At 43.7% G+C, this 27,512-nt stretch overlaps 1 protein-coding gene across 2 annotated transcripts in view; it reads left to right on the top strand.

Moving 5' to 3' along the window:
• The window catches only part of ITPR1 (inositol 1,4,5-trisphosphate receptor type 1), a 170,900-nt gene that overhangs the window by 115,976 nt on the left and 27,412 nt on the right, over positions 1-27,512 (top strand). For both annotated transcript variants that reach the window (XM_061455692.1, XM_061455691.1), the window contains 9 exons: positions 8,622-8,802; positions 9,424-9,677; positions 14,705-14,905; positions 16,287-16,397; positions 17,655-17,750; positions 18,522-18,644; positions 20,574-20,678; positions 21,526-21,718; positions 25,035-25,157. In XM_061455692.1, the coding sequence (XP_061311676.1) occupies positions 8,622-8,802; positions 9,424-9,677; positions 14,705-14,905; positions 16,287-16,397; positions 17,655-17,750; positions 18,522-18,644; positions 20,574-20,678; positions 21,526-21,718; positions 25,035-25,157 (1,387 nt within the window). The remainder of the gene's footprint in view (positions 1-8,621; positions 8,803-9,423; positions 9,678-14,704; positions 14,906-16,286; positions 16,398-17,654; positions 17,751-18,521; positions 18,645-20,573; positions 20,679-21,525; positions 21,719-25,034; positions 25,158-27,512) is intronic.

Below are 27,512 nucleotides of genomic sequence, written 5' to 3'. Positions count from 1 at the left end.
TTTTTTATTTTCTGAGTATGCTGCTTCCGAACATGACATTAAAATAAAAACGTACATGTTGGTAAGGACCTACATCAACCGTCATGTTCAGCTGTGGGCAGAGGTCTTGCCCTTCTGCGAAAGAGAGCTGTCTCCAAATGAAGCCCACTGCAAATCCAGCCTCTCCCTCATAGCAGTTACTTTCAAAACAAGGCACGCACCCTGCGCTATTGATTAAGTCAGCAGTGAGATCCATCTACTGATGCTTTGTTGATCCGCAGCATGTGAGGAGACTCAGGATGGTGAGCCCATAGGAGCACACTGTCTCTTTCCTGTGTTTTATAATGTATTAAGCACAGTGAGGTTTCAATCTCTCTTAGCCCTTAGATACCACCATGTTACAAACAGACAAGCCCTGCTAATAATGCATGGAGAGACAGGGCCAGAAGCTGTGAGGAGATATTCCTGCAGAGAGGATCTCATTGTTTTTGAGGGCAGTAAGATGCATAAGTGAGATTGAGAAGAGGGTGGATGAGGTGAGATGCTGATGATAAGATAGTCTTGAGCACTTGAGCTGCAGCTGGTGCAACTTAGTGAAGCGTATTGGGCCATCAATATTCCTGTATCATAACATTTTTCATTCTTTTTGCTTAAAGGGAGGTTTTAGCCTAAGATTTTGAGGTACCCATCTGTGCAGTTGAGCAGTATATTAGGAAGAAAAAGGAGGAGAGGTGCTACACCTGTGTGACTTGTCTTCTGGTCTCTGTAGCCTTGTGTCATTCCTGGTTGTTGGGCACCACAGACCTCTCATATGCCAGTCCTCTTGGTGTGATCCTGGTGGTGGAAGATGTGGGGCTGTAAATCGCTAATGCTCCCTGTGCCTCTCACTGGGAAGCAGGTCCAAGGTAGACTTTGAGGATGCCCCCTAGCAGGACTGGCTCCTCCAGGAGCAGGCAGAGGCTGCTCAGAAAAACAAGGTCAGGCTGCCTTTTTTTTTTTCCCCTATTTTTTTTTTTTGGTGAGCACAGGAATCAACAAAGCCGTGTTATATAACTTCTATTTATATCCCACTTGCTCACTAGCTGCAGGCATACAAGAGTGGCTGAGAAGGGAATTTAATGAGCTCTCAGGGCTTGCTCACCTTCCAGAGCGGGTAGGAGCCAGCTTGTTTTTGAAGTGCGTCAGCAAATGAAACTGGTGGTGGGTGGGTGGTTTGGGTAGGTGGACTGACTTGTTGCTATGGTTTTCTTTAATTCCTCTGTCTCTCAAGAAGATCTTACACTTCTTACCCCCCCCCCCCCCTTCTTTCCTTTTGGGGAGTCTGCAGACTTCCTTGTTTCTCACACCTACACAGCGCTCGCTGGTTCGGTAAGGAAGTGGGATTCATGCTCCTGCCATGCAAGAGCCTTGCACAGATTAACTGAGTGACCCAGCGGGTGCGTGCTCCCACATGTATGCCGGAGGAACTCAAATAAGACTCTGTGCTGAAAGCAGGTCAGGCCCCGGAGTCTCCCACGCTGTGGAAGCCATCTGCTCTGTCTGCGGGGGGATTCAAACCCTGAACCCCACAGTCACGTTTCTACCTGTCGTTCCCCCACTGTGCCTTCTCCTTCTGGTGGTCACCCAGTGCCGCTTCCCTGTCCCATGGGTTTTGTGCTGGCTCTGGAAGGGCACAAGGGGACTGTATCTCTGCGAGGTTTATTCTTACTTTCCTTTTTGTGAAATTACTTCAAATTGCGTCAAGGTTTTAGGTGCAGTAGGAGAACATGTAGGCTGTACAGGCTCTTCCTGAATCAAGTGGTGAAATTCTGCGGCTGCTTTTACTTAAATCTGGTTGGGAAGGATAAGTGATTCCATGGGGTAGTCTGTGTATGCTTGTACCCCTCCAGAAACATCCTCCGGAAGGTGGGGCGGAATCTCCAGCACAGAGCAGAGCCTTGGAGGATGGTGTGTGGATGCCCATGGCAGAGACAGTGTTTGTCTTATTTGTGAGAAACAGAGCTGGGAAGTCCCCCTTCTGCTTTCAGGACAAAGTTTATTTTACAGTTTGCAAAAGAAACAGGCAATTGAGGTGTTCTGGCAGATTTTCCTTATGGGTTTACTTCAAACTGTGAAGTATGTTCAGCACAAAATACTTCAGCTGCCGTTTCCTTAAGCTATGCAAGACTAATGATATCTATCACTCACACCCCAGAGTGATGGATCTTTAGGGAGCCAGGACATACGAAAGATTTCAAGAAAAGAGAGGAATCAGCGATATTTAAAATAAATAAATGAGGGGGAGAGAACACAAAGTTGGGTTTGAATTCTCTGCAGTTTGAGCCCTTGCAATATGTTTAGGCAGAATGGAAAGGGTTGGCATTTGCACTCAATTCGGTGCTTGTGTTAGCAGTGCTGTTCCCCTCAAAATGTGGCTGCTTTGAAGTAGTCCAGCTAGAAGCAACCATACGGGGGTGGCAGGCTCTTTCCGCAAGCATGAAGTAGCACAGAAGTTTTGCATTAGTTCATGCTGGCAGCCTGTCCGGATAACCCAAGCGAGTTAACATCCCCATAATAATTTCTGTCTAGTGTTGGAATAAAATGTCCTGAGCTGAAGCCAGGTAGCTGCTCTTTCTCTTGTATCTGGAGGGACTTTCCTCTTCGAAATATCCCTGGCAAAGTCAAGCTCACGGGGTATTTTCTGTTCGCTGGCATTAGAGAAATGGGGAGGGAGATGACAGCAGTTTGCTTTAATTTGTGAGGTATTTGCTGGGGCTTTGCTTTCCCTCGTTCATTGGAAATCGAATGTTTGCTTTCCTAGGGAATTCTGTGGGATCTGGTGGGATGGTCTGGCAGGGCTTAGTGGTTGTGGTCTGTTGAAACAGCTCCCTGAATTACAGAGGGTGTGGTCCAGCAAATGCTCTGTCCTCTGCGGCATGATGGCAATCTCTGTTTGGGTTCTGCAGCCAAATGCTTGCCTAAAATCAGGCCACCCTTCTTGCAGGAGGAAGCACGCATCAGAGCAGATGCATCTTCAACCCAGGGCTTGCTGAGAGGTTTTTAGCTATATTTCTCACAACGCGATCACTCAGGGCATACCGTCCAACCTGTAATTACAGAGTCTGGGGTAGGAAGTGAAGCTTTTTTGATGCAAAACAAGTGAATGGTTGTTTCTTTTCTCGGTTGGGAAAACAGTTGTGACTTCAGGGCAGATGCAGCTAACAGGTAACAGTGTAGGGGAGGCTGTTCCCGATAAAGGTGACAGCACACAGAGGCAATGCTGGATAAGCTTTTCAAAGGCAAGAGCTAAGAATAAGCTGCTTTCAGCTGGTTCCTCTCTTCCCCCACTCCTTACACCCCCATTTAACAATCCTACGCTGGGTGTAGACTCACTCATTGTTAAATTTATTGTAGGATAGTTAAATGTGTAGTGGATTATTCAGCCTGGGGAAAGAGAAGGCTCAGGGGACACCTTATAACAGTCTTCCGGTACCTAAAGGGGGACAGCAAAATATGGAGAGGGACTTGACAAGGGTACGCAGGGACAGGACAAGGGGGAATGGCTTTAAACTGACAGAGGAGATTAGGGAAAAACTCCCCTGTTGAGGGTGCTGAGGCGCTGGCACAGGGTGCCCAGAGAAGCTGTGGCTGCCCCATCCCTGGCAGTGTTCAAGGCCAGGTTGGATGGGGCTTGGAGCAAGCTGCTCTAGTGGAAGGTGTCCCTACCCATGGCAGCGGGTTGGAACTGGAGTTCCTTTAAAGGTCTCTTCAACCCAAACCATGCTGTGATTCTATGATTAGTTAGCTGGGTCTGCACCCTGTACACCTTACATAAAGGTGTTGTTCTGCTGCGGTTTATGGCTTCACTCTCCCAAGGGCAGATGACAGCCCTCCTGGTTAAAAAGAAGTTTGCCACCGATTTGCTGGTGCATGAGACATGGTGAGGAGCATTTGTCCATGCTGTGGGGTTCTTCTGCCTCTATAATCCCACTGCCCTGAACTGCTGGGTAGTTAGGCTGACCTTCTCTTCCACTCATCATCAGAAACTATGTATATTATGTACATTGTATATGTCAAAGGTCTCAGAAGGCAAGGCAGGAAGGGAGAAGAGGTGAAGTGGAAATGTGCCCATGCCTTGCTGATTTTTTATTATCTTTTTTTAATGTGATTCTGCAATCTGCATTTCTCATGATCTGCAATATTTAAGAACGTGCCAAAAACTAATAGCCACAGAAAGTACATGAATTTGAATTAACAGCAAGCAAAAATAGTATATTCAGATTAGCAAACAAGGTAAGTGCGCATTGAGCAGTGTATGTAAATAATTGGAAAGGGAGAGGATGCCAAGTTCCTGGAGATAACTGCAGAAGAGACATTTAAAAAATAAAATCGGTGACTGAAAGTTAGTGACATACTAAGGAGCTCAATTACATGTTTCTAATCGTTATTAATCACTGGAACAGACTCCAGACAGACCTGGTTTATCATCTCTGATGCCTTCTGAAGAAAGATTAGGGTGCTTTTCTGAAGAAGATACATTACTTAAACACAGCTTTGGGCGTAGTTAATGAGTGAGAGCGAAGAGGTGATGGTGCTCAAGGGCCGGCCAGGCTGTAGTGATCAATGTGCTACAGTTTGAACTTGGTCTTCGATTTATTTTCTAGTGAAATTTGTCACTTGGTTCGCAGCTTCTCTTCTGCAATATGTTTTGCATGGACCAGGGAAATTAAGTCATAGATGGTATGGTAATGGTACTTCCTTACCATCATCCTTTGGCTCAGAAGCAGTGTGAGGGGAAAAGGTGTAAGGGGTGTATTTTGCCATGCATGAGGTGTCTGGTTGGATTTCTTTAGGAGCAGAGTTGGGTGATGGAGAGGAGAAGGAAGAGGAGGTTATTCCATATGTTTCCTGGTACCTGGTGTTATTAGTTGTTTTACTCTGTGGTATTTTAATAAACCACTTCTGGTGTCTGGAGAAGGAATCTCCAGATTGTTGCTCGCTTTGCAGGTATGCAGTGCCCATGCTGGGTGGTTCTTCTTCCATCCCCTCAAAACAAATTCAGGCTTATCATAAGGCTTCATGTATATGCCTGTAAAATAAGCAGCATACTGCTTCTTGCCTAGTGCTTCCTACCTGTATGGAAACAGTGCACCACAAAAATACAGATATGTTCTCCAGCCACTGCAAGAGTTTGAACTTGTAAACTTTATGCAAGAAGATTTTCCCCTTTTGTCTCTTAACAAAGCTCTTTCCATTGCCCCACGTTAGTTTTGAATGAGTTTGTGTAGGTGGTGGTTGTTCTGTCTTTAAAAAGGGTTGAGAACTGAGCATGGTGTCCTGCATGTGGTGAGCGTGGCTGTCACGTTAGAAGCCTGTGCATGTCACGCGTGGATGCTTTTGAGTTTCTTTCATTCTGTGGCTGTGTAATTAATTGCAATCACGTTATCGCTGATATTCTCGCATCAGAGGAGTCTTTTCATTTTAATCAGCTGCTTGCTGTGCTCTGGAGATACATTGTGTGTCACTGAGATAGGTGTAGTTGTAAAGCTGTCTGCTGAACCTGGCATGCATAAAGCAAACCTCATGATCTTGTGTGTCATGTGATGTCTCTCGTTTGATGGCAATAATAACAGTCATTAACAAAACAGTTGAAATAAAATACAGTTTCATGCTGCATGATTTTAACATTCATTCTCTAACAAGAGCAGGCAATTGGTCCACCACCAGCATCTTGAGGACAAGATGAAGCTCATATCTTCACTTTTCTTTTGGGTATCATTTCCTTTGGTACCTCATACTGGGACAGCCAGGTACAGTCCATGTACTGGTATGTCAGGGGTCACCATTCCCTGCCTTACTGTGAGTTTCTAGGAGATTTCAAGTCTCAGCTCGGTGGTGGCTGAATTGGCAGGGTCTGTCTGGAGATGAAAAGCCAGCTTGGGCTTCTCTGCCTGGTGCACATTGACGGCAGCACTCCATCTTGCTGCAAGACACTTTGCTTGTGGGTTAGGGTCCCCTCAAAAGGACGGCTCATGTCAAGTGCTGCTGTGTCAGTGGTACGTTAGAAGCACTGTTCTTCAAAACCATGTACGAGTGTAGAGGTTTGCTGTTCTCCTTGTTGCAAGCTGCTCTCTTGGCATGCTTGCTCTTTCAGCAGTCCTGCTTGTTCAATGTTTATGTGCAAGCCAGGATCCTAGCATACGGTATTCTAAAATGGCCACTCAGTTTCCATTCTTAAAAGGGAGATTTTTGTCTTTTTTTTTTTCTTTAGGGCTATATCTGTAAAGAAATTTTAGGACTTCTGTCATAATTATCACCACCAGTTACCTGCTCAAGTGCAACGTGCAAGATCACACCTCTTAAAATACAGTATCTTTGATAGCTGGCATGTGGTACATTCATATGTGTGAAGGTGTTAGGCATGCTGACCTCAACTGAAACAATCCTTTTGTGACAACCATTGAATGTATGCAGAGCACGTACGAGAAAGCTTTACTGGAAATGTTCGTTTCATTTGGGTTTTTTTTCTCTGAAGTGCAGTGGAAAGTCAGTTAAAGAAGCCTGAAAAGACGACAGAAATCAAGCCTGTCAGCACCTAACAATTACTCGCATACGAGGTATTTCTTCAGTGTGGTTCATCTAAAAAAACTCTTTTCCTTCACCACTGCTTCATTACAGGGAAACTCCTCCTGTACCAGGCTCTTGAGATGTGCAGCCAGGTGAGAACTACTGCTCACCTGATGAGCAAACCATGGTGTTGTTTCAGAAGAGGGTTACCCTTTCTAGAACTGATGGGTTACACTGGTCTAGCTGTAAAATACTATTACAGGTATCCTCATTTCATAGTACTGGTAGAGTAAAATTTTCAAGATACAACTTAGATGCATTCCTCCATCTGTACTTGTAGCTACCATGTAACAGACTGTGCTTTGATGTGTTGGCTGTCCAGATAACCCAGCCATGGGTTTGGTTGTTGGTCAGCAGCTCAGGGAAACTATGTTAACATGTCTCTGGGTTATGATTGTAGTTTGATAGCATTCTGTCCATTAGGTCTGGTCAGGTGAAAGAACCAGTTTGGAACTGAAAAATAAATATCTGGATAAGTAAACTGTCATTCAGACAAGGGATGTTTTTATTTGGTTATAGTTTATAAGAAAATATAAACATTCTTTATATAAAGCATTGAATTAGAGAATAATGACTAAATGATACTACTAAATACTACTAAATGAATTGGGCACCCATATTATCTTGTGTCACGTCACAAGGCCCAGCGATGTTTCTGTAGCAATGTCTTTCAGAAGAAGGCACCTCTTCCAGTGCCCTGATATGTCTGATTTACTGGACTGTATAAGTGGATGTCAGGAGGAGGTACCAGTGTGGCTGGCTGTGCAGAGGTGCGATGTCCATGTTAGGTCCTTCTCCTCTTCCTCCTCTCTGCTAACCAGTAGAAGTAAGAAGGAACTCTTTTAAGACTTTACCTGAGATACTCTGGGCAGGTAGAAGGTGTTGCCGTGGTGGGAGGGATATCTCATGTGAATATTGACCAACTTCTTTAAACAGTAGTGCTCTTCTGCTGTCTGTAATCAAAGATGCAACTTTATTAGTGTTTCAAAGTCATTCAGTGCAGTTCTGACTGCAGCTGCTTGGGAGTGATCAAAGGCAGGCGTACCAGAGACAGCCTTGTGCACTTGGCTTCGCAGGAAAGCAGACAGGATATATTGCTATTCCCATTTTAATTTGTTTTTTTCAATAAATCAAGCTTCATTCCTATTCATCATGTAAAGCTGTTGGATCGTGAGCTGCTGCAGAATGCTAACTAATTTCATAATACTCTGCATAAGGTGACCCACTTACAAGTTCATCCTTCAGTCGTGTTTAAGCTCTGGTCCTGATTTATGTAACAGCATATTGGTTTCATCAAGAATCGTCTGATCACTCGCTGTGTTGGCTTCTTTTTGACCTGTACATGATTTGTATTCTCCTCAATTTTAGGAAGAACTTTCTGCCTCTGCGCACATATGGGCAGAATAACTCTAATAAACCTTCTTAGAAGTGGTTGGTGCTTTGAGCTTTTCTATCACTTAAAGATGTATTAGAATAGGAATTAAAAGAAGCTTTAAGAGGTCTGCTACAGACGGGGCACTGGAAACTTAGCACAAAATGTCCATCACTACATTGCCCTGTTTGTGCGGTTTTGGACTGTGATTAACATTGACTATGGCGTGTTATGAGTCACAGTCCCTTAGATTTGAGGGCAGGAAGGCAGGACAGTTCTTTTTCCTCTGTATTTTGCTCACATGCTTTTCTGAACTGAGAATCAAATTATAGATCATTCCATTGTCGTTACCTTAATTCATTGTACTTACCTTAATTATGTTGTTGAGAGTGTGCTGCCTAGATGTATTGGAGCTGGCGTGATTTATTGTGCTTGCTTCTCCTTAAAAATGTATTTGCAAGTTGATAATAAGGGAGTTAATGTAGCTGAGACACTTGGGCTTCCTTAACAATAAAATACAAGTTTCCATTGCTCTAGGTTTCAGTTTACTGAAAACTAATTAACCTCCCAGTCCTTCAGGATATCATGCAGTGCAGAAAGGTGAAATAATCTGTATTCCAACCTGCGTATGAAGATACCCAACCTTTTTCATTTTCCCTTGTAGCATTCATTTTTCTGCCGACTGACAGAAGATAAGAAATCTGAAAAGTTCTTTAAGGTTTTTTATGATCGCATGAAAGTGGCACAGCAAGAAATCAAGGCTACTGTCACAGTCAACACTAGTGACTTAGGAAATAAAAAGAAAGATGAAGAGTCAGACCGAGATGTACCGAACAGGAAAAGAGGTAATCCCTGCTTGTTCGTTTCTGAAGTGACGAGGGAGTAAAATGCTGTGTTTTGAACTCAATTCAGTTGCTGCAATAATGCTCTGATCTCTGATCCCACAGAACAAAGTTCAGAGATCAGTGGTGCCCTGGCTCAGGATTTCAAGAGCTTCATCCCCTCTTCATCCATTTGTGAGATTGTGCTATTGAAATGATGAAAAGTATTTGAGATGAGACTCTGCCGCCTTGTCTATCGTGACAAGCTGCTCAAATCTGATCCATAGTAATGACCCTGGACTGTGGGTTGTGGTCAGTGCCTTCTCTAACAATAAGTGGAGAAATCCTATTTTTTCTTTGATAGCAGGTCCTTTTATTGTAACTCCTGATAGTTCTAGATGTGTGCACCCTAACCAATTAATACCAGAATTTGTAACTTTAATGTGGTTCGCATAAAAGGTGCAAAGAATGTGACATGATACCCTTCTAAACTCAAGACCCTCACATCACACTAAACATACTTACAAAAAGAACTGGTGATGAATAGCTGGCCTGCGTGTGAAACTAGCGGGAAATGTGTGAATAGATTTTTCTGGTCCCCTTTATTCATTTTGCCTAAGGAAGAGCTGTTCTTGTGTGTTGTAGTGAGAGAACCGATGAGCCAAATTACCGAGGAAGTACGGGATCAGTTACTGGAGGCCTCTGCAGCTACAAAAAAGGCTTACAACACTTACCGGAGGGAGGCTGATCCTGATGACCATTATTCGGCAGGAGAAGGAGCACAGTCTGCAGCAGACAAGAGCAAAGATGACCTGGAGATGAGTGCTGTGATCTCAATAATGCAACCCATCCTCCGGTTCTTGCAGCTGCTCTGTGAAAACCACAATCGGGATTTGCAGGTACAGTCTGGCTCCTTGAGCCGCCGTGCTCGTGTCGCTTCATGCAGTCACCGCAGTTCCCATCAGTCTCATTAATCCTGTGTCTTTTTAAATTGATACATGACCAACTATTTTCTTTAGCCAGAAAAAAAGAGTATTTATATCTTGAGGGGCAAATACAGGGAAGTCCAGTTATCCAATGTTCAGTGGTATTTTCAATATATGTAAGAGATGGTGGGATGAACACCTGACATGGCTTTTTAAAAGTCCATACTTCAAGCAAGTGTTCTGCTGTTAAGTTACTGATCTACTTTTGACAGGGGAAGGAAAATAAAAGAAGTCATATGGAAAAATAAAGAGTGTTGGGACTTCGGTTCCAGCAGCAGTAGGCATTCCAGACCTATTCTGGAAGCTGTGTGTCTTCCAGAATTGCCTAAGTTAGATTTGAGTTAGAATTGAACAGGAATCACACTGCTTTCCAGTGAGCAGCTTCTCCCGGGTTTTCATGGATCTGTTCATGTGCACAGAGTTGAACAAATGGTGGTGGTGTCAGAAAAGCCTCAGCTGGAGTTGAATCTGGTGAGGGACATGAAGGGCAGCAAGAAGGTTTTAGGTTATACCCACAGCAGAAGGAGACTATGGAGAGCCATGGGTCTGCTGCTGAATGCTGGTCTCCTTGCTCTCTTCTGATTAAGACCAGCCTTCACAAACTGTAGGTAGCTAAGGGACCAGAGCATCTGATGGGCAAGGAGAGACGGAGAGAGCTGGGAGAGGTCAGGCAGGAGAGGAAAAAGCTTGGGATATCTCACCTGTGTGTACAAATACTTGATAAGGGGACGTGAAGAGGACGGAGACAGACTCCGCTCGATGATGCCTCATGGCAGGGTGAGCGGGATTGGAGTTTCCAAAGATCCCTTCCAACCTCAGCAGTCCTGTGATAATCTGGGATGTGTTTGTATAATTTAAAACAGTGAGCGCAGATCTTGTATGTTGGTAATCTTCTCTAGCGCATGCCTCCGCAGGAGATAAGACTTTTGCTTACAAATGGACAGCATTTAACGTGATTTTTATTCAGCATAACCACTACCACTGGATTAGAATTGAAGGCAAGCAAGGAGCTAGTGAGATGCAGTACAATGTACTAAATGCCATTATAAAGGAGGGATAATTGCCTTGATTGCATATTGTTATACAGCGCGCCAGAAGTGTAGGACCCTGCATGAGTGCTTTTCAGACCTGCCAAATCACTTCCACTGAACTGGAATGCCCCGCTGCTGGCAATATATGAAATCAAATCTGTATGGTAATGTTCCTGTGCCATGAACGTGTACTTCTCATAGCATTTCATAGGTGCTGAGGTTCTGTACATCAGGGTTTCTCCTCATTCTCTCAAAAAACTATTTGATCTTTGTTTTGCCAAACAATTTTCATGCCGTTAGCAATGTTGGAGACAAGCAGGACGCGGTTTTATGTGGCAGTAGTCCAAACCGCACGCGCATGATGCTTTGCTGCTGCTGTCTTTGGCTAGGCACTGAAGGCTATAGGAGCAAAATTGGATTCAAGCCAGTGCACAAACTGGCCTGAGCGGTTCTCAAGTTAGATTTGAGTTAGAAGCGAATAGGAATCACCTGCCCAGTGCAGAAGTAGCTTTATCAAACCAAGTGTTTTACAAGCTGTTAGCAATTGTGAGTAGCCTGATGATGTGCAAACCCAAGAAAATGCAAGTCACAGCTGTAAGAGTCAGTATGTGTTTTGGATGAGGAGGAAGTCTTCCTGAAATGACTTAGGGAGTTGCAATACTGTGCCTTTTGCATCACTCAGATGTTCCCTTGGCAGATAAAGCTGCAGTTTGCTCTGCATTGCAGACAGTCAGGGTGCTGTCCACCTCCAGCTTACTCCATGGGTCTGGAGGAGGAGGAATTGCAATGTCTTCTTCAAATTACTGCAAGGACTGAGACAAACGAGTGGACACAAGTGTGTTTCCTTACCCGCTTCAGGCTGAAATCAGGTTTTGCTGTGGAGTACTCTTGGTATTTTTGTTTCTCTCTCAGCACACAGATACTTGGGTGCTCTTATTAAATTTGCTTTAGGTTTGACCTCTGATTCAGTGCAAGAGATCAGCCTTGAAAGCAAAGCTGTCGTGGCTCTATAGCCAGCTTTTGTTGTCTGATCTGCTTTGACTGGGCTACAGCCCCACCGGTTTCCTCAGGAGGTCTTTTCTGTGCTGTCTCCTTTCTGAATGACACTGTCCCTGGGTACTACAGAACCAGTCACGAGAACTGAACTCGTGACAAGGTGAGGGAAGCATCCAGCAAACACTTGGCTCTGAGAAGGAGCTGCCCTGGCTGGAGGTGAGGAGTGGAACAGGGATTCATTGCAGAGCAGGGAGCAGTGCCCTCTTTCCACAGTCAGTGCCTGGGCAGGTGATGCCCAGAAGCCTTCAGCTTCAACATTACACTTAAAAATCCCAAATTCATTGGAAAAATAATGGTCCAATTATTTTTTTCCTATTGAATGTGATATTTCTGTGAAATAAAAATATTGTGGTAGTATGCTAGGCAGTCATGCTCAGATTACAGGTCTAAGTTGGTAGGTTAAGTACTGCTTTTGTGCAAAATAAAGCAAGAATTGATATAACTTTCAACGTTAGATGTAACTGTTGCTTTTATTCATAATCCCTGGAGACAGAGCCTGAGTAGTAAAGACCATTAAAGCTCTGCATGCTGCAGGGAGGTGTTTCAGTAATTTGGCTCGTGAAGCATTACTGCTGCATGCAGAAAGAGAGCTGGTTTAGCTTGCCATGTTTTAGGCAAGAAGATGTGAGAACTAACTTTGTAAGACCAAAGTGCAAGCCTGTATTCAGTGCAAGATGCCTTGCTTTACCTGGTCGCTTGTAAAGCAAAACCTGGCAATTTAAATATACCTCTTTGCTGAGACCTTTTTATTTATGTTCTTGATTTGCAAAGTTTTTCCAATTGGGGATAGGAGCTCTGTTAAAACAAAAGACTGTCCAAAGAAAACATTTAGGCTTTTGGTGGCATTACCCACTTACATGGTAGAACTGTTCCTTCCAAGGACTCGGTGTTCATCCCTCCTTGAACAAATCAAGCAAGCATTCTGAAAGCCAATTTTATTTTTAGTCATTGTGTTTGCTCTAAAGGGTATTTGGCTTTAGGCTGTGTACTGGGAAGCAAAGTCCCCAACACCCTGACATGCTGCAGAGGCATTAAGAACTGGCTGCAGATGCTGCTTTGACAAGTGTAGCCCTATCTGGTCACACGTCCCAGAAATGGGGAGGACTGGGCTCCCTAAAAATGAACAGAGTGTGAAGTCAGCTGAGTACCTCCAGGCGGTTATTCACGAAGGTAGGAGTTTAAATACTGCCTGATTCTGAGTGCACTTCATCCCATCTGAAAGTGTTTCTCAACTGAGTACGTAAGCTCCTTTAAGTCAGGCAGTGTGGATGCTCTTCCCCTCCTTTTCTCCTGAAGATCCCACCAGCTGCATGTTTTTCATACGTTCAAGCTGAATCTGCCACTGTCATTCTTTATTCTGAATCCAGGGTCTTGTGGGTGGTACAGACCTTGGGTTCATTCCCACTGGAAGCAATAGGATGGCATGCTCAATACTAATGAGTTGGGTTCCCACTCTGTAGCCAGTGAGATGCTATGGATGACAGAAAATTAAGAGCAACAGATGTTCCCTGGGGCAGTTTCTCACAGTGCAGTGGGGTCTTGTTTTCTACAGTTTCTTCCTTCCCCTAGTTTAGCCATTTAACATAGTCCTTCTGTGCCTCATTCCTCCTCTTTCCTTTCTGTTCATTGACTTTGGATCAAGATGCTAAAGGCTGGTATAAACCTAGCTATAACCAGAATAAATGCCATACCGCAGCCAGGAAGCGTTTTGTTTAATGACATTCAGTATTATCCATTATTTTTGCTTTTTTTCCTGGAGGGAAGGCACGAGCTGTGATTTTTGTGGCATCAACCTTCTACATTCTGACAAGTTAATCAAAAGTCAGGATACTAAATGAGCAATCAGCTGAAATGTGCTGAATCACTGTCACCTTTAGTCTGCATTCATAGACAGACTTTTCTTTTTTTAGCTTAGCTTTCAATTGAATCTGGCAATTTCTCAGTCTCTTTGCCTTAAAAGACTTACTAGTCTGACGCAGACACTGGAGGCAATCAGTTAACAGTGCTCCTCTGCAGGCTGGCAGGGAAGACCTTGGTGGTTCCATAGTCCTGTGCATCTAGTTCGTCTGTGGGGTTTTTTTCACCTTTGAAGTATTTTTTAACCCTCTAGAATCAAGCTAGATAGGAGCTCTCCTCCTGAAACTTCAAGGGAAAGAAAACGATAGTGGCCATCCATTTTTACAGGGTGCTCCTGGGAATACACTGACAAACAGCATCTGAGTCACTGGGGAATTGTTGTTCATTGATTGTTCTTCTTTGTTTTGGTGGTTGTTGGTTGTTGTTTTTTTTTATTTGGAATACAGGAGAGTGGAACAGTGTTTAAACCACACTGGTGAATCTGGTGTTTCATTAGAGGAGCTGCTCCTAATCAGCAGCTTCAAGCAGGGATTATAGTAATTATGTGGGAAGAAATGCAGTTGAGAGTATTGCATTTCGAGATGCCCCCTTTTAAGGGATACAGTCAGGTACACCCTCACCCTTTGTGCAGGGTGTTACTGTGGAGCCAGGGAATTGCTGCTTCTCTCTTGGAGAAAGGCCTTGGGAGGAGAGAGCTGTGAGTGATTGTTAGCAGTGAAATGTAGTAGGTATGCTAAAAGGAAAGCTTCCAGGCTCAGGAGAGTTCTGATCCCCAGTGAGTAGCTGCTTCCATGTTGGGCTTCGGTGCTCTAATGGATGCACTCGATTTATTACTGCTTGTCTTCTATAAAACTTGCTGCTCAAGCAAACTCTGAAAGACGCTGAAGTTGTTTGTACAGCAATCAGTGCAATATACCATGCAGTGCAATTGTGGGTTGATGAACTTAATAAAATATCAGTTTGTTTTTTCTCCCTTCCTTCCTGGCTTCCTTGCAGAACTTCCTACGCTGCCAGAACAACAAGACCAACTACAACTTGGTGTGTGAGACACTGCAGTTTCTGGACTGCATCTGTGGAAGCACAACTGGGGGACTTGGCCTTCTCGGGCTGTATATAAATGAGAAAAACGTAGCGCTCATCAATCAGACGCTGGAGAGTTTGACCGAGTACTGTCAAGGACCTTGCCACGAGAACCAGGTAATACATCCATGGTGTGAAAAGCCTGACCCTTTCTCCCTTCACCTGCAGCATGCGCTCTCCTGGGCTCGGCTCCAAGTCTACACTTGCATTGTCTTGCAGTGCTGCTCACTTGACTTGCCCTACAAAGGGGCTGGTTTGTTTCTTTCTCTATAAACATATGATAATCAGCTTCTGTGTCACTGCCAGCTGTCAGTGCACTTCCATGGGGATGTGGTAGGGGTTCTTAATGAGGACCACCAAACTCTGGAACACCAGCCTTTGTCCAGCTTCCTCCAAACCATACTGTCAGCAGTATGTTGTGTGCTGCAAGCGGGAATAACTGGTTTAAATAACTGTGGTACAGGAAAGGCATAACTGAATAACTGCTATAATCCTATTAGATAAAGCAGTTTCTGGCCCACAGCTGGTCCTCATCTGCTGTGTGCCTTGAAGTGATCAGCAAGGCATACGGGAGGACACTTCACTGGCATAAGCAGGAGCATTTAGGTACCTAAGAATTATGGTTTGCTCCAGCGGGAAGGATCAGAGGGCAGGGGCAGCTGCCCAGCTTGGCCATGCTTTTCCCCTTCATCTTATAGAATCATAGAATAGTTAGGGTTGGAAATGACCTTATGATCATCTAGTTCCACCCCCTCCTGCCATGGGCAGGGACACCTCACACTAAACCGTGTCACCCAAGACTCTGTTTTACAGAAGCATCACCAAGTAGTCAGGCCTGTTTCTTCTGCCTTTGGTCTAAATGTGGCTCTTGCTAGAGCTGTTTCCATGAGTCACATGAAGTCTGAAAGTCTAGAGTAAATCAAAATAAAGAGATAGCTATCCCAAAATAGTCTAGATATAGGTATGGATCTTTGCATGAAGCTTGATGACAGAGCAGGGCTCTGGATTTTGAAGCCAGCAAGCTACTGTCAGTTTGTATGTTTAGTTACAGACCATTGTAAAAGCAGGGTTAAAGGGTAAGCAAGAAATTTACCGGAATTCACATTCTTTGGTTAGACTGGACTGAAGTAGGTGTTGATTGGCACAGCTAAAATAAAGAAAACTCTCCTTAATCTTAGCAAAACAGTGTTCTTCCTTAGTTATGTGTTCAGCCTGGATGCTTTGGCATGTGATCGTTTCGTTTATCAACTGTGTTGCCTTCTGCTTCCTGAGGCTGGGTGGTTTCAGTAGGACATACCATGGCTGATGTTAGGAAAAGGTTGAAAGAAAATGCCTTAATCTTTTGTTATTCGACTGATTGGAGTTTTCTGTTCAGTTATCCATCTCAAACAGCTTACGAGGTGATGAAAGAGGTGACTCTTCTCTTCTGGCTGGGTCACCAGTCTGGGCTGCATTTTTAGTGCAGACAATTAGTGAAGTTTGAATTTTCTTTGGACAGAACTGCATTGCTACTCACGAGTCCAACGGTATTGACATCATCACAGCATTAATTCTCAATGACATCAACCCTTTGGGAAAGAAGCGGATGGACCTTGTGTTGGAGCTGAAGGCAAGTGACTATTTTGTGCAATCCACATAAAGCGTTAGATGAAACACAATTTTATTGTTGGAATTATGTGGGTGTTTATTATACTCCAGTATTTGTAAGTGCCAAAAAATGATATGCATCAGCGAACTGGAGGCAGTGCCCAAAGATTGGTTGTCACAGGTATTTATTTCATCCTTTAAATGATAACATGGAGCCACCAGTTTTCAGACTGGAGGGGTATGGTGAGAAATCCTAAAATAATTTCCTGTTAAAGCCAGTGAAAACTTCTGTTGTTGGAGAGCTTTTACATATACAATGGCAGTAAAATTTCCTGTGCTCTGTCTAGTTTCCTAATACTTGATTGCTGTTGTTTAATCAGTTGATGTTAAATCATTAAGAAATTTTTAAGGCTGTTTAATGCTGAAATAATTAGCCCTAGTGCTGGTTTCACGATACATTAGCAGGTTGTCTTCTAGCAGTAGTAGCCACTAAGTACTCCTGCTTCAACATATGTTAGAAGTATTTCCTTTCTGACTTACTGTCCTGTGAAATAGTGCAGTGTCTAGTTGTTTTCCGTTGTCAACTCACACCATTATTATGGGTAATGTGGGGGTTTTATTGTTCTAAATAAAAAATGCTTTTAGACTCAATGAGCATTATCCTTCAAAATTAAATACTTTATTGGTTTTTATTGTCAGTCATGATGGATTTTAATCTTAATTGTTTGTATTAAAGTAGTCTGGTGCCTTGTGGTAGTTTCCTATTTCCTCCTATTTCTTGACATGAGCAGGTTGCAGAGTAATTTTCAGTTAAAAGCAGCAAAGCACGTCTGTGTCTTCAGCCTTGGCTGTCCTTTGATCTAATCAGCATTATCTTCAGTAAAGCTGAGCTGCATCATTTTGGAGTTGAGAGCTTGTAGTGGTGCTGCAGGATCTTTAAAACAAAACAATATCATACAAGCTTGAAATGTCAGCATTTTAGAAGTCTGAACTTTGACTTGGGTTAATTTGATGTCTCCCAGTAAGTTGGGTTTGGGTGATAAACTGGTAAAATATACTGTTAAGTTGTATATCTCAGTAATAGAGAAGATTGAGTGCTTGGCAAGATGAGGCTGTAGGAGTCCTGCAGTGGCTGGCTGGGAAGATTTGCCTTGCCCGTGGCTCGTATTTGTAGAAACTGGGTACTTAAAGCTGTTCTGGACAGCAGGGTTGGTAATGCTCAAACTGAGTACCCTCATTTTTTCACTTCTGGCACTGATTGCCATTGGTTTTCCTTCAGAACAACGCTTCAAAACTGCTCTTGGCAATCATGGAGAGCAGGCACGACAGCGAGAACGCAGAGAGGATCCTCTACAACATGAGGCCCAAAGAGCTGGTGAGTCCCTGGGTCATTCCAGAGCTACCAACTCCCTTCAAGCCAGGTACAGCAGCACTGGGGAGACTGGGCTGTGTCCACCCCAGAGGTGCTCCAAGAGGTCTTTGCATTGATCATGGGCAACTGGAAGACCTCTCAAGGATTTGGTTGAAGGAATGCAGTGTCCACAAGGCACAGGTCTGCCTAGTACCCAGGCAGCACAAACGATTAAGGGAGGCATGCTGAATACCGTAGAGAAGGGATTCAGCATCCTGCATAAGGCAAGGAAGGAGCATCACCTTGGGAATCCACATGCAGAAGTTATTTGCACAGGAGACAGAGAGAGATGAAAATGTCTTGTGACCTAAAAGCTGTTCAGCAGCCTGTAGCAGGCTTTTGGACTGGTTAATGTATTAACTGGTGAAAACAAATAGGAGATTCAAAGTACAGCTTAAACACTGTCGACTTGTCTCTATGCACGTAGTTACGGCAGGGGCCAGAGATCACAACATGATGCGGCGTGTGGTGAGCGTGGCCCAGAACACGTTACCTGAAGGGGAGTATGAAGTTCAGTTTGCTGTGGTAATGAGCTCAGCTGAAGGTGCTAAATTCAGGTCTCCTGTTTTACCCTAAGCCCACTTACCAACAAAATATGTTGATAAGCCCATGTTATTCCTCTTGAATCTATATGCTCAGCTCGTTTCACCTCTGTAAGAGTGCCAAGTGTATACTGGCCTTATTAGATTCTCTTATTAGAGCCTCTCTTTACTGGCCTGTTTCTCTTTTTTCTAGGTGGAGGTGATAAAGAAGGCTTATCTGCAGGGAGAAGTAGAATTTGAGGATGGAGAGAATGGGGAAGATGTTGCAGCATCTCCGAGGAACGTGGGACACAACATATATATATTAGCTCATCAGGTAGAATTTCACCTACATTTTCTGTAGCACCAAGTGTCACAAATTGAATAGCTAAAGGTCTGCTTTTCCCTGAAATTGTTTTAATGGTTCATCTCTAAGACAAACTCACTGCACGTTCGCTCTTTATCAGAGCAAATCCCAATCCTTAAAGAATCAGAAAAGTCAATGATAGCAGAAAATTTTTGGCATTTTCTTTTCCAATTGGAAGCAGGCAGGCTCTTGCCCAGGTTTCTGAAGACATGGTTCAAGTTCTGGGCAGTACTGAGGAGCAATGTATTATCTAGATGATCTTAAGGCCTTTTCCAACCCTAACTATTCTATGATTCTATGATCTTTCAGCTGTATCAAAGGCTACTTTATACTCCCAAAGAAATGATACTCACAGATCAATTAAACTCTAGCAGAAATCTCCCTCTGCTTTTATGGTTCTTGCCACATTCTCTCTGTGTTGGTGCCAGTCAGGTTTGTTGTATTGGTACAATGTGGTGTTTGAAAGGTAAAAGACCAAGGGAGAACAAATACATCTATATCTACTTAATATATTGATGCTGCATAAATCACTCCATTAGAGTTCCTTTAGTGTCTGAGAAGAAAGATCATAACTATGCTGTAAGATGAATTTAGAGCATCCAGAAGCATTTTTGGATCAGTGCTCTGTGCATCTGCTTTTCAGTTGATGCAGATTTTCTCCTCTGTCCCTGCCAAGGTACACAGGTGATTAGCACACCTTTGAATTTGGGTAGATCACAGACTAGTTAGGGTTGGAAAGGACTTTAAGATTATCTAGTTCCAACCCCCTGCTATGGGCAGGGACTTCTCACAATAAACCATGTCACTCAAGGCTCTGTCCAACGTGGCCTTGAACACTGCTAGGGATGGAGCAGTTACCACTTCTTTGGGCAACCTGGTCCAGTGCCTCACCACCCTTACAGTAAAGAACTTCTTCCTTATATCTCACCTGAACTTCTCTTGTTTAAGTTTAAAACCCATTAGTGTGTCAAGGTCCCTCTGGATGGCATTCCTTCCCTCCAGGGTATCAACCAAACCACACAGCTTGGTGTCATCGGCAAACTTGCTGAGGGCGCACTCAATCCCACTGTCCATGTCAGCGACAAAGATGTTGAACAAGACCGGTCCCAACACCGACCCCTGAGGGACACCACTCGTTACTGGTCTCCAGCCGGACATTGAGCCATTGACCACAACTCTTTGTGTGCGGCCATCCAGCCAGTTCTTTATCCACAGAGTGGTCCATCCATCAAATCGATGTCTCTCCAATTTAGAGACAAGGATGTCATGCGGGACAGTGTCGAATGCTTTACACAAGTCCAGGCAGATGACATCAACTGCTCTACCCCTGTCTATCAGTTCTGTAGCCCCATCATAGAAGACCACCAAATTGGTCAGGCAGGATTTCCCCTTAGTGAAGCCATGCTGGCTGTCACCAAGCACCTCATCATTTTTCATGTGCCTTAGCATGCCTTCCAGGAGAATCCGCTCCATGATCCTGCCAGGCACAGAGGTGAGACTGACTGGTCTGTAGTTTCCTGGGTCCTTCCATTTTCCCCTTCTTGAAAATGGGGGTTATATTTCCCTTCTTCCAGTCGCTAGGAACTTCACCTCATGTAGAAGGATAGACCAAATGTGAATGTTCAAGAAGTTTCCCAAGTGAGGCAAAGGGTGGGAGAGGATGGGTAAAAGAGGAGTACCACATGGATATTAAAAAAAATACATATTTGAATCATTCTGACTTGCTCCCAAAATAGAGCTGCAGGGTGTCTGGTTGGAATAGAACAAGCCTTCTGTCAACTTTGCCCTTTCTTAGCAGCTGACTGCATACTATTGCTTTTCTTTTATGCCAAAAATCAGAAATTTAATATCAGAGAGACATCTGGTGTCTCCCACTCCCTTTGCATTCCTTTATTTCAGTTGGCTCGTCATAACAAAGAGCTGCAGAACATGCTGAAGCCGGGAGGTCAGATAGAGGGAGACGAGGCTCTGGAGTTTTACGCCAAGCACACGGCACAGATTGAGGTACAGGGAAAGCGGTGGCTGCCGGGAGGTGTGTGGGGGGAAATGATCTGCTGCGGAAGGAGCCGCTTGGAAGAGGAACGGTGGAGTTGGACCCCGGTTGCATTAGATGTGATATCCTGGTTGCAGTGCCTACCTGTGTGTGTGTGGACACATCTCTGACATGAGAGTGTATGGGTACTTATTTTTTTATTTTAGTTTTTGACAGCCGCTGGGGGGGGGAGCTATTTTTGAGCTGTCATGTGTGGGCTTTAAGATGGAGCTGAGCAGAGCTCTGTTGGCAGGAGGAAGTGTAACTTCACTTCTGTTACATTTTGGCCAGTGCTATTGCTGAATCCATAAAGTTAGTGATAGCTTTTGCCATTCTTTCTGTATTAAAATGACAATTTGGCCTGACATACAATCTTAGATGCTTTTCAGAAGTAAAGCATGCACAAGCACAGAGATGTCACAAAACTCTCTAGTAAGCAATGAAACTGTTATTCCTCATATTATTTGTTATACTTGCCTATGCAATACCTGGCTAAAATTTGCAAAGAATCTTGATTTGGGTGACCAGATTGCTCTGAAATTCAGCACAGCTTTGGTGCTGCATTTACTGGGCCCTGTGGAAATCCCAGCTAAGAACAGCATTGCCAGGGTAAGACCACAGCATAAAAAATATCAGTCTTGGAGCTAAATGTAGGTCTGCTTTGAAGGTAAATGAAATGAAGTCTTTACCAGACTGCTGTTCTACAGAACTCTGTCCAAGTTTCTACATGCAACCAGTTTGAAAAAGGTGTGGGGAAACAGACCAAGAAATAAAAGCATTTAAAAGCTAGGAAGAACTTTAATTAAGGCTGCTGTTCAGATCGTCAGGTCGGACCGTACCATGGAGCAAATAGTCTTCCCTGTACCCAGTATCTGTGAGTTCCTCACGAAGGAGTCCAAGCTGCGGATATATTACACCACGGAGAGAGATGAACAAGGCAGCAAGATCAATGACTTCTTCTTGAAATCGGAAGACCTCTTTAATGAGATGAACTGGCAAAAGAAATTGCGAGGTAGGTTGCTGTTGCCAGTGTGGTTGTGTGGAGTGTTACCAGCAGAGCGCTGAGGTCAGATTTGCAGAGTTTGATTCGGTAGCAGATGGTTCCCCAGTGTGGCAGCAACCTTGATAATTGGTTGAAAGAGTCTGCTCCTCTACATGGTGGCAATATGCTATAATGAAGTCAAGCTTAATGCAAGAGCAATGTGGACCACATGGAGGGATCTAGGGGAGAGGGGTAAGAGGGATCAGAGGTCATCTTTTTTAAGATCCAACAGGAAGGAACAAAGTTGTGGGGGCTATTTGAGACATAGCTTAAATGAGAAGGCATTTGGTGGTAGGGAGAACTGGGAGAGGACACAGCTGAAGAAAGCAATGGTCTGTTTTCCTTCCAAGCAGTTCCCTTGGATTGCAGGAGAGAGGCTGGGTAATACAGCATGGACTTATGGCATCTCCAACAATGGAAGTATTGAAGAACAGGTTAAACATGTATCTTCAGTAACAGTAAAAGCAGAATTTGTCCTTTCTTTGGGCAAGGAATAGACTGGCAGATGGGCTGATTAAGTCCCTTCCAGCCCTGTGATGCTAAAATATCTGAAAGCAAGTATTTTCCCTCTGAGGTTCCTCCTGGCAGCTAGGAAAAGTTTTTAAATAATATTTTAATCCATACAGTGCCACCACTTCCCCAGCAAACTTCCGAACTCATTTGCTTATATTTTCTTTAATTGACTTCATGTTTTGCTAAAGGAGAAATGTTGCACATGGGGCTCAGCTTCATTGAGCAGCCATGACTGGTTGGAATTTACCAACAATGACCCTCTGAAATGTGAGAGATAAAGCAGTTATTTCCTGCTCTAGTCAGCATCTGCAATCTGATACCACTGTTGTTCCCCATGCTTGAACAGCTAAACTCCAGTTACTACCACAAGAGCTCAGCCTGGTCCAGAACCACCTCCTAGATCAAATGAGAGTGGACTTCTGCCATACAGCTCCATGCCGGTGCTTCTGGTTGTTGGGTTTTATGTGTGTGTATATGTGTATATATTAACAGATCTTTTAGCTGAGAAAGCAGTTGTACTCATACTATTTCAAATTTTCAGTCAAATACAGATAAGACTGCCTGAAGCTTGGTCAGCTCTATTGGATTATTTTTCATGCGTATGAATACTAAGTAGAGCGGAGCTATTTCCACTGAGCAGTGGATTACTACTTCTGACAGCATCAAAATCCACAGGAAGCTGCTTCCTAAAAATGACTTCTAAGAGCTCTACAAGAAATATGGGAGTGTATAACATCCTGCACAAATGGGCAGCTTTGACAGCATCCATATAGTCTGTTAGATATTGTTGAGTTACTTTAACAGTCTTTGAGGCTATCTCCAGGCAAACTGTGAAGACATCATAATTAACAGGCCAAAAATTGATCAAGATCCACCTGCAGAAGTGGAGAGTATTTCTTTTTCTTTAAGAAACTGGATTTATTTTGTCTGTCTCCTAATATTCTGGTCTTACTTGGCCAATTAAGTGATACTGTGTGTTTATACACATCTTAAATACAGGTCTGTGTTTTCAAGATGTGACCAGCTGGCAGTGCTCTGTGCTGCTACCATGTGATACCACTTAAGAGTTATTCAAACCTCAGACAGACACCTTAGAAAACTCTTTATAAAGGCCCATGGACTTCTCCCTTCAGCTCATGGTGCTAGCCCTTAATCTGAGCACCACAAGTCTCCCAAAGGTCTTAATTAAGAATTCAAATGAGCCTGCCAAAACCAGGCAGAAGTGCTGCACAGGGCAGATAGTCTGTGCCCATCCCCAAAGGAAGGTTTAAAATAAAGTGTGGAACTTTATAATGACCATTTGTATAACAATTCCATACAAATTAATTCAATCTGCTTACAAATTCTTCCGTTAATGTGAAACTGAGAACAGAAATAATACAGAAACCAGTGCATTGTATATTTGAAACACTGCTACATCACATTTTGAGGCTTAACATGTGCCTGGCTAATTAGGTGCAGTGAAGCTTGTATTCTTACAGTGACTGGGTACCTTTTTGTAGTCCTTTCCTTTGCATTCAGCTGTTCAGTACATTGGCTTTTCATGTGCATTTCAACTCAGTATAATGAGGCATTGTATAATTCTAACCCATTTTTTTTTTTGCTTAGGATGCTAGAAGAGGTGATTTGCTGAAGGGATATGGTGGTTACTGTGAGGCTTAGAACTGCAGCATTCATTAATTTACTCTTCAGCTCCCGAGTTTGCATTTTCGTCTTTTCCCTAAATTTCACTGTGAGCTTCTTTACCTTTGCTCTCTGATATCTCTGTACACATTACTTCCTTCCAACAGGAGAGAATGTTACTTCTGTTCCTTCTCCGGGAACATTTTTAACAGGTTATTATTTTTTTGCCACTCCAGATTTCAGTAGTACACAGTTTGCCGCAGAATAAGCCTGCAGGAGCTAAAATTGGGGGTATTTTGCCTCAGGGCAGAGGGAATTGCTATAACGCAGCTTCTTGTCTGTCCTTGTCTTCTGGTCCGCGACCACTTCAGAAAATGACTCTTTTTGCTTTCTGTGCCTCTTGATCCTAGCTGCAGAGATTATTAAAATCAGGAGTCTTTTGGAAAAGTATTTATGGGTACCATTAAGGATTTAAAATGTGCAGCTGTTTAACTGTGCACTCACCTCTGTGCAGATGCGCTTGTGTCTTTTGCCCACAGGGCAGATTCTGGGGCTACCTTGGTCTGTTATCAGCTTGCAGTAAGGTCGTCTTGCTTGCTTAGCAGCTAGTCCTAAGCATTTTAGTTTTATTGCTATGCATTTTGGGTCTAATTGTCTGCCTTGCCTGGTCTCCACTGAGTTTTTTCTGGCTTGCTGTAGCAGAAAAGAAGTTTGAAGATGAGCAGCACCTCAGGTGAGCTGCTGGCAGCAGTGTAACTTGGAGGGATGGGGCCGAATCTCACCATTGCTACCGTGCACAAATCTTCCCCCTCCTAATTGTTCTTTGTGTGACTGAGTACAAAGTATGCTATTAGGGGAAACCTGAAGTCCTTGACCTCTGCGTTTCTGAACTTGTTCTCATGCTGCTGCTAAATCATGTTTGAAAATACTTCCCTTTTCAATGTGAGTCCTTTGCCGTAACACACTTCTAACTGGAAGTACCCCAGAGATGAAGAGTAGTCAGATAAACTTCAGCAGAAGCCATGAACATTACCACTGTTTGTGCTTTCGGGCAAACTGAAAATAAATTGTGTTTTGTTGGAGATTAATTTTATGTATAGGCCTGTTTTTGAAACGCTCCATTGAAAACACTTATTTTTCTGTTTTGCAGCTCAGCCTTTCCTATACTGGTGTGCTCGCAACATGTCCTTCTGGAGCAGTATTTCCTTTAACCTGGCCGTCCTTATGAACCTGCTCGTAGCGTTTTTCTATCCATTCAAAGGAATTCGAGGAGGTACCAATATTTATCATACAAAAATATCTGAACAAATGAGGTATAATGAACCAAATTCTCTTCCCCGTTGGTGTCTGCATCACTATTTACTTCAGTAGGGATAAGAGAGCAGAAATTGGCCTTTTTTAATTGCCTTGATTTAAATTGCACTTTTCTCTGACTTGCTTTTTCCTGAGGCGTTTTTAAGGAAAATATAGAGCCGTGCTTCTTCCTAGGGGAAAAAATTATCCAAGACAGACATCCACCTTTAATTACTTGACTGTTCCACTTTGTTTTAAAGTTCTGTAATTAACTATTGAACTAAAAATAGGAGAAATGTTAATTTGTTGTTTTCTTTGAGCTTGCATTTATTACTTGTCATTTCCCATGAAACTTTTACGGTTGCGTAGCACGTCAGGAGGCCTTATTGACTTGGCAGATGAGGTGTGCGGGGGCAAAGTGACCTGCCTCATGCCCTTAGAAATTGATGGATGATATGGAAAAAGAGCCTATCTCTCCTCTGTTACTGCCTTTCCTAGGAGCCTCTTCCTGTAGGAGCACTTAGAGCAAAGGTTTCCCTAGGGAGCAAGGAGGAGCGTACCTGCCTTGTCTTCTAGCTCAGGAGCAACCCACTGCTCCAAGGTGCCTTGCCATCAGTGGATGGCAGCTGTCATTTCTGCCATGAAGGATGGGTTAACATGTGTGGTTCATGTGGGATTGCACACTCTTGCTGTAAGAGAGCTCTTGCAAGTTGCTTTTGATCCAGACAGTGGATTTGTGTGACAGTGGTGGTTCTTGGAGCCAATTCGGTAAATACTCCCAGTGGAGTCCTGATGAGAGTCAGCTGTTCTTCCCTAGCTCCAGCCTCTCCCAAGAGATGCACCCCAGGGCAGGTTGAGAGGCGGAGTTGTGTCAGCAAGCATCAGGAATCTGGAGAAATGTTCTTGTGAATGCCTCTGTCATGTTTATCACTTGCAGAACGGGTGTAAAGGAAGTGTCTAGGTAGGAGCTTTTTCCACTTCTGTATCAAATGGAGTAAATAAGAACCCCAGCAGTAAACCTCCTCCTGGAGAGGGTGATTCATGGTCAAGCCTGCCCTTCCCTTTCTTTGAGGTCTGTAGTGCAGCAGGGCTGGATAGATGCTTACGTTTTCCTATTGAACTTCCCTCTGCATCTGCCTCCTGGTTCACTTGCTGCAGAACCCAAAGACAATGAAATTGAAAGATAGCAGTAGTCTGAACATAACAAAATTATCATCTGAGCTCTGTATGCAGCACAAAAGCCAGTTCACCCTTTTGCAGCTCACCAGTTAGTTTAGATTGAGGAGAGCCATAGTTTTGTGTGAGTAGCATGTGACAGCAGCCTATGGTCACAGTGGGGTAAAGGCAGTGGGCATGGAAAACTTGCTTAAGGGGTTCTGCAGCCTGATAAAGCCTGTGAGAAGATACAGGATATTTTAGACCATCTGAGAGGGGGCAGAGTATAGTTACCTTCTGCAACATCAGGCTGTGTGTACCTCCGCATGGCACCCTGGACAGCAGAGCCTGGCACCACCCAGATCCCATTCTGACCAGCAGCTGGTTAGAGAGTTTTAACAAGCACAAAGGGCAACTGAATTTTCTGTCTCTAGTTTCGAAGATCACAAGTTAAAATGTAAAGGTTTGTATTTATGGCTGTAGGAAAGCTGGTAATCAAACACTGAGATTACACGTTGCGTGACTGGGGGATCGTTTGGCATTTTGAAGATGCCCTACCCTACATATTTGAAATATTTTACTATTTTGATATAATCTCTTCCTCTACTAGTTACAATCAAAAATGAAAGATAAATACATGTGTATTTTATATTTAGCTTAAAAAAAAAAAAGAGAAGACTTCAGAACAGACCGTTTGGGGGAAGTTGTCAGTGTCTTGAATTGCTTAGACAGGGTGAACTGAGCAGCTGATCAGCATCTGACTGTAGCAGAAGCTGTAAAACTTCTTACTTGAGGAGCAGAAACAAAACTGGATGCCTGGAATTCAGTACTGGAATGGTGAGAATTCCAGACAGGGAGAGCTTCCTATGGGTTACATGTTCCTCCTGCCCACAGTCGTGTAATGGACTCCACATGCTTGCAGCTAGGCTTTGACATTAGGTCGGGTGCAGACAGCTGGCTTGGCGAGTTTCATGTGCCAAGGGCAAACACTGCTCACAGTGCCTCTCTGTCCCTGGGAAGGAGAGACAAGCCCGTGCCCTGAGCCCAACTCTTCCCTGGCCCAGGTCCCACTAAAGGTTTTTTGTGTCACAGCATTGAACTCCATGTGCTGATGAGCAGCTGGTGGTGTTGGGCCTTTCCAAGGTGGATGTTACAGGCACCAACTGAGGACTTAGTTAAC

This window comes from Pezoporus flaviventris, unplaced genomic scaffold (assembly GCF_033815535.1).
Source record: "Pezoporus flaviventris isolate CSIRO_AGI_PZ_B2104156 unplaced genomic scaffold, CSIRO_AGI_Pfla_v1 ptg000021l, whole genome shotgun sequence".
Lineage (NCBI taxonomy): Eukaryota > Metazoa > Chordata > Aves > Psittaciformes > Psittacidae > Pezoporus > Pezoporus flaviventris.
The sequence above is the reverse complement of the archived record's forward strand: the minus strand, read 5'-3'. Positions and strand labels throughout refer to the sequence as shown.